This window comes from Etheostoma spectabile, chromosome 5 (genome assembly GCF_008692095.1).
Source record: "Etheostoma spectabile isolate EspeVRDwgs_2016 chromosome 5, UIUC_Espe_1.0, whole genome shotgun sequence".
NCBI lineage: Eukaryota > Metazoa > Chordata > Actinopteri > Perciformes > Percidae > Etheostoma > Etheostoma spectabile.
In genome coordinates, this window is record NC_045737.1 from 37,469,023 (window position 1) to 37,476,016 (window position 6,994).

At 38.1% G+C, this 6,994-nt stretch overlaps 1 protein-coding gene across 3 annotated transcripts in view; it reads right to left on the reverse strand.

The window, feature by feature from the left end:
- Positions 1 to 142: 142 nt before the first annotated feature.
- The window catches only part of acta1a (actin alpha 1, skeletal muscle a), a 10,145-nt gene continuing 3,293 nt past the window's right edge, over positions 143 to 6,994 (reverse strand). For all 3 annotated transcript variants that reach the window (XM_032516061.1, XM_032516062.1, XM_032516060.1), the window contains 4 exons: positions 4,162 to 4,323; positions 3,057 to 3,248; positions 1,813 to 1,994; positions 143 to 530 (listed from right to left, as the gene is read on the reverse strand). In XM_032516061.1, coding sequence (XP_032371952.1) covers positions 387 to 530; positions 1,813 to 1,994; positions 3,057 to 3,248; positions 4,162 to 4,323 — 680 coding nt within the window. In that variant the 3' untranslated portion in view covers positions 143 to 386. The remainder of the gene's footprint in view (positions 531 to 1,812; positions 1,995 to 3,056; positions 3,249 to 4,161; positions 4,324 to 6,994) is intronic.

Consider the following 6,994-nt stretch of genomic DNA (forward strand, 5'->3'; position numbering starts at 1 on the left):
GGGGGTTAATTCCAAAGGCCAAGGGAACTTTATCAGGATGCATAGTTTCCTGATGCATGAAATAACTGGTCTTAATAATAATAATATGCCTTCCTCTATGTAGAAGTGTGACTCTTCACTGATTTGAAACAACAGACAGCAGTTGTACGTGAAAATAAATGGACTTTATTTGTCTTGCTTTTCCTTTTTTGGTCTTTTCCCCATTTTTCCTCAGTTGGTCCGAGCTGGAGTGTATCGTACCTCAAAGCTTTTACATTCATCACAACATCACATAACAAAAGGAATAAATAACATATGTACAGGGTAGCCGCCACCTGGCGATGTTGAAGATCTCGTTGTTGCGCCCCGCAGCGTCTTGTTGCCCCGGATGGGACAACGATGGCGGTTTAGAAGCACTTGCGGTGGACGATGCTGGGGCCGGCCTCGTCGTACTCCTGCTTGCTGATCCACATCTGCTGGAAGGTGGAGAGGGAGGCGAGGATGGAGCCGCCGATCCAGACGGAGTATTTACGCTCCGGGGGGGCGATGATCTGCAGAGAAGAAGGAAATCAGGTTGGTGGAGCAGCTCGGGGTAGCAACTACATAACCAGCTGATTATCTACATAGTCGATTAATCTATCGATGGTTTTCTTGGTCCCAAATTCCACGCAATAGTCCCATATCCCACCCTAATTGTCCCGAAAATTAGAGCAAAGTCTAAAGAGCAGACTCTGAATCAGTTACAGTCTGATAGAACATTTAAAACTGTTCATGGTGACTGAGTCTTTTAAGTCTGACTTTGGCAAAAAAGGCTTTTATTTTGAAGATATGAGTGAAAGTGTGTCTATGTATTTACCTGTAAGTGTCTCTGTGTCTCTGTATTTACCTGTAAGTGGTCTCAATGTACTCGTATTACTTAATGTCCATCTGTGTCTCTGTTTACCTGTATTGGCTCTGTGTCTCTGTCTTTACCTGTAAGTGTCCGCTCGTGTCCTGTCGTTACTGTACGTGTCTCTGTGTCTCTGTATTTAACCTGTAAGTGTCTGTGTCTCTGTTTTAACCTGTAATGTCTCTGTGTCTCTGTATTTACCTGGAAGTCTCCTGTATTTACCGTAAGTGTCTCTTGTGTCCTCTGTTTTACCCGTGTAGATGTCTCTGTGTCTCTGTAGTTTCCTGTAAGTGTCTCTGTGTCTCGTCTAGGAAAGTGCTTGTGTTACCTGGAAGTTCACTCTGTGGCTCGTTTACCTGAAGTGTCTCTGTGTCTCTGTATTTCCTGTAAGTGTCGCATGCTCGTATTTACCTTAATGTCTCTATGTCTCTGATTTACCTGGAGCGTTCCTCTGTCTTTACTGTAAGGTGTCCTCCATGTCTCCTGCCTTTACCTGTAAGTGTCTCTGTGTCTATGTATTTACCTGTAGTGTCCTCTGTTTCTCTGTATTTACCTTGATTGTCTCTGTTCTCTGTATTTACCTGGAAGTGTCTCATTTTCTCTGTATTTCCCTTACGTGTCTCTGTATTTCCTAGTGCTCTGTGATCTATGTATGTACCTGGAAGTGTCTCTGTATTTACCTGTAAGTGTCTCTGTGTCTCTGTATTTACCTGGAAGTGTCTCTGTGTCTCTGTATTTACCTGGAAGTGTCTCTGTGTCTCTGTATTTACCTGGAAGTGTTAAAGTGCTGCCACTTGCTTTTTAACTGCTCTTTAATGTTTCACATACACACCTTTAAATCACCCTGTTGCTGATTAAATAAAGCCGCCTCCATCTATCATCTACAGGTGTATTTTTCAGGCGTCCACATACTTTTGGCTGTTTGGTGTTTGAGAGTTGGTCACCTTGATCTTCATGGTGCTGGGAGCCAGAGCCGTGATCTCCTTCTGCATGCGGTCAGCGATACCCGGGTACATGGTGGTGCCGCCGGACAGCACGTTGTTGGCGTACAGGTCCTTGCGGATGTCGATGTCACACTTCATGATGCTGTTGTACGCCGTTTCGTGGATCCCAGCGGACTCCATACCTGTCCAGTGTTGGAATTTAAAATGTTATATGTGTTCAGACACTGTGTGTGAGTTGCATTATTCATTATACATTTAAGCCAAAAGGCAAAAGCATTATTTCAACAAAAATTAAGACATGTTGTTCATGCATTAAGTTGTTTTGCAATGCTTCTGTTCTATAACATAAGATGTTCTGGTACATTCTGTTATAATCCAGTTCTCCTAAATATGCCAGAAGCAGAAATGATGATTAGGGTCCGCGTCCTGAGTCTGGTTCCAGTCCCTCTTTACAGCCCAACTAAAAGTGGAGCAGGTCATGTTATCTTTTCTCTGCAGGTCCTGAAAGGGTCATAAACTTTCAGTCACATTCCAACTGAAAAGATAACGAATAAGCACACGAACACATCACACCACTGTCAGCTGGTGACCCCCCCCCCCCCCCCCCCCCCCCCCTCCCTTAGTAGATAAGACCAGGGGTTCAAGAGCCGAGAAGCCAGACAAATTTGGGAGAGAGCTGTGATAGCTTGATCCCTGCAGTTGTCTCTAGAATATCCTACGTAATAAAAAGGATTCACACATCAACATCTGAGATTCTGACTACTAATTGACTGACCCCTGAGACCGGAGCAGGATTCAGCTCCAACACCAGGTGCACGAGGATCCTGAGACCAACAGTTGATACTAGACCTGATACTAAGGGCTCGGGTGCTGAAGTCGATTATTTTTAGGCACCGACCGAATTGCCTCTAAAAAATGCTGCGTCATTCAAAACCTAAGTAGTGAATCTCATCAGCGTCAATGAGCCAATCAGCATGCAGCGTGCTTCTAGCAAGACCTAACTATGCTTGTGATTGGCTGGCTAACGTTACATGTCATGAAAACACGCAGGAAAAACTCTACGTTACACACAGAGAGACGGGCTCACGTAGCCGGAGCTGAGGAGTATCTGAAAAGATTTGTGGCAAAATGCTTTTTTTTTTTTTTGTTGGAAAAAAAACTAGTGTTTAGGAACCGGTATCAAAGTCCTGGTTTTGGTACCAGTAGGTAACGATACGCTACCCTGCACTATATACACTACACACCGATGAAGGAGGGCTGGAACAGCGTCTCGGGGCAGCGGAACCGCTCGTTGCCGATGGTGATGACCTGGCCGTCGGGCAGCTCGTAGCTCTTCTCCAGCGAGGAGGAGGAGGCGGCGGTGGCCATCTCGTTCTCAAAGTCCAGAGCCACGTAGCAGAGCTTCTCCTTGATGTCGCGCACGATCTCACGCTCAGCTGGGAACAACAAAAACAACACCGCATTTAACGAAAGGAAATCAGAAGCTACTCAAAAAGCTCAAGAAGAAGAGTTTAGATGGTCAAAGACGGAGTATTGATGTCAAGACTTTGCATCAAAGTAGAGCTGCAACTAACGATTATTTTAATTGTTGATTATTTTCTCGATTTATGGATTAGTTGTTGTACAAAATGTCGGAAAATGGTGAAAAATGTTGATCAGTGTTTCCCAAAAGCCCAAGATGACGTCCTAAAATGTCTTGTGTTGTCCCCAAACTCAAAGATATTCAGTTTAGTGTCAGAGAGGAGAGAAGAAACTAGAACAATATTCACATTAAACGAGCTGGAGTCGGAGAAGTTTGACTTTTGTCTCGTAGAAAATGAACTTAATAGCTGACAACTAACTGATTATTTGATTGATGTTCGCAGCTCTACATCAAACTGAATACGCTGCCATTTCTTCTTCTTCTTCCATTTACACACACACACACACACACACACACACACACACACACACACACACACACCTGGACTTACATTAATACCTGGTCACTTTATCACTTTAACACTGGACTCAAAACTGACCCTTTTGATAATAATTTATGGTCTTTTTTTGTCTTAATTTGACGAAGATTCTTCTTTTTCTTCTTCTTCTTATTGTTATTTTGTTGTCTTTATACTGTCTTTTTTTATCTATTTTGTTTTTGCTAAAACTGCTGCTGGAATTTTTCAATTTCCTTGCGGGAATCATCCCAAAAGGATCAATAAAGGCAAGTCTAATTTCTAAGCTTTTTTTCGGGACACATGCAATAAAAAGCTGCTTTATATTTAAAAAAAAAGAATTTTACTAACAGGAGCGAAACGTGCGTCTAGATTTTAGGACTTAACGCCGGTGCCGGCGTGAAGCGTTTACCGGTTGTGACGAAGGAGTAGCCGCGCTCGGTCAGGATCTTCATGAGGTAGTCGGTCAGATCCCGACCCGCCAGGTCCAGACGCATGATGGCGTGCGGCAGGGCGTAGCCCTCGTAGATGGGAACGTTGTGGGTCACACCGTCACCCGAGTCCAGCACGATCCCTGAGACCACAAACACAAGACACCTGTTGGAGCTAGTCATTATTTTGTGTGTGTATATATATATATATATATATTATATATATATATATATATATAGGCTGATTATTTTAGTTATTTAATTTCAGTTTTGCTTGAATTATACAGCCATTAGTATTTTATTTGGGTTAGTTTTAGTGCTTTTGTTTTGAAGGTACCAGGAAGTCTTAGCCACCAGGTGTAGTCTACATATAGGGGTGAACAGGTATGTGGAAGGTAGATCCCGGGGTCTTTTAAAAAGGGACAAAAAAGGTCAGAAAAATGGTAAAAACAAAACAAAAATTGTAAAAAAAAGGGACAAAAATTGTAAAAAAAAAAAAAAAAGACAACAAGATCAGAAAGTGTCAAAAAAAAGGGACAAAAAGTAAAAAATAAATAAAATAAAAAGGGACAAAAACAAAAAGGGATAACAGCAACAACAACCCAAACACAACTAACCAATCAGAGGTTCAATCTATGTTCATGGATGGATGGTTACAGGTTTGCAAGTACAGTTAATGATCACTACTTTCATTGAATTTTGAGTTGTTTTATTCATTTTTTTAGCATTTGAAGAAAAAAGAAAAACGGTTTCTAAACAGTATTCTGACTCAACTCTGAAATACACAAGTCTTTGGTTATCTATCAACACATATTTCTCTAATATTGTCATATGGTCAAAATAATTCCTAATTTCAGCTTTTTTGAGTGAAAAGTTAGATTTAAATTTAAAAATCCAACAAGGTTTATTGACCATGAATTCAGAAAAATAAGTGTAACAAACAAAAAAGGTACAAAAAAAGGGGCGACAACATCATCAGAAAGTGTCCAAAAAGTGACAGAAATGTAAAAGAAAAAAAAGGGATAAAAACGTCAGAAAGTGTAAAAAAAAAAGGGACAAAATGTAAAAAAAAGAAAAAAGGAACAAAATGTCAGAAAGTGTAAAATAGAAGGGACAAAATGTAAAAAAAAAGAAAAAAGGACATAAACGTCAGAAAGTGTAAAATAGAAGGGACAAAATGTAAATAGTAAAAAGGGACATAAACCTCAGAAAGTGTAAAATAGAAGGGAAAAAATGTAAATAGTAAAAAGGGACAAAAACGTCAGAAAGTGTAAAATAGAAGGGACAAAATGTCAAATAGTAAAAAGGGACATAAAAGTCAGAAAGTGTAAAAAAAAAAGGGTCAAAATGTAAAAAAAAGAAAAAAGGAACAAAATGTCAGAAAGTGTAAAAAGAAAAAGGGACAAAATGTAAAAAAAAAAGAAAAAGGACCTAAACTCAGAAGTGTAAAATAGAAGGACAAAATTGTCTAATAGTAAAAAGGACATAAACCTCAGAAAGTGTAAAATAGAAGGGACAAAATGTCAATAGTAAAAGGACATAAACGTCAGATAAGGTAAAAAAAAAAAAAAAGGGGCAAAATGTAAAAAAAAGAAAAAAGGAACAAATGTCAGAAAGTGTAAAAAAAAAAAAGGGACAAAACTAAAAAAAAAGGAAAAAAAAAAAAAAAAAAAAAAGGACATAATCAGAAAGTGTAAAAGTAGTAAAAAATAAAGGAAAAAATGAATAAAAAGGGACAAAACTCAGAAAGTAATAGTAAAAAAAAAAAAAAAAAAGGGCAAAAGTAAAAAAAAAAGAAAAAAAAAAAAAAAAAAAAAAAAAGGACACACAATAAAAAACCCAGAAAAAAAAAAAGTGGAAAAAAATACAAAACGTAAAAAAAAAAAAAGAAAAGGGCATAAGGTCAGAAAGTGTAAAAATGTAAACTAAAACGTAAAAATTGGGACAAAAATGTGTCAAATCCGGGGGGAAAGCTAAATGTTAATTTCTCTTTTGACCCAAAGTCAAAATAAATAAATGTAATTATAATGGCTGATAATTACGGACCCCCACAGAATGACACAGGTACACCTTTGCTTTTTATAAACATTGGAACAAATGTCTGTTTTTGATCACTTTGATTTTTATGAACCTAACAGGTTGTGTCCTAATAAACATTAATGGTAATAAGTTGGGTCCGTGGCGTACTGGTGGTAGTTAAAAAAGCAGTAAAAAAAAAAAAGGTACAAAAAAAGGGGCGACAACATCATCAGAAAGTGTCAAAAAGTGAAGAGAAATGTAAAAAAAAAAGAAAAAAAAGGGACAAAACGTCAGAAAGTGTAAAAAAAAAAGGGACAAAATGTAAAAAAAAGAAAAAAGGACAACAAAATGTAGAAAGTGTAAAAGAAAAAGGGACAAATGTAAAAAAAAAAAAAAAAAGGACATAAATCAGAAAGTGAAAATAGAAGGGACAAAATGTAAAGTAAAAAGGGACATAAACGTCAGAAAGTGTAAAAAAAGGGACAAAACTGTAAAAAAAAAAGAGAAAGGGACATAAACGTCAGAAAGTGTAAAAAATGTAAACTAAAACGGTAAAAAATTGGGACAAAAATGTGTCAAACTCACCGGGGGGGAAAAGCATAACAAAAGTGTTAATTTTCTCTTTTGACCCAAAGTCAAAATATAATTAAATGTAATTATAATGGCTGATAATTAACGGACCCCACGCAGAATGACACAAGGTACACTTCTTGCTTTTTAAAAACATTGGAACCAATGTCTGTGTTTTGATCACTTTGATTTTTATGAACTTCAACAGTGTTGTGCCTTAAATAA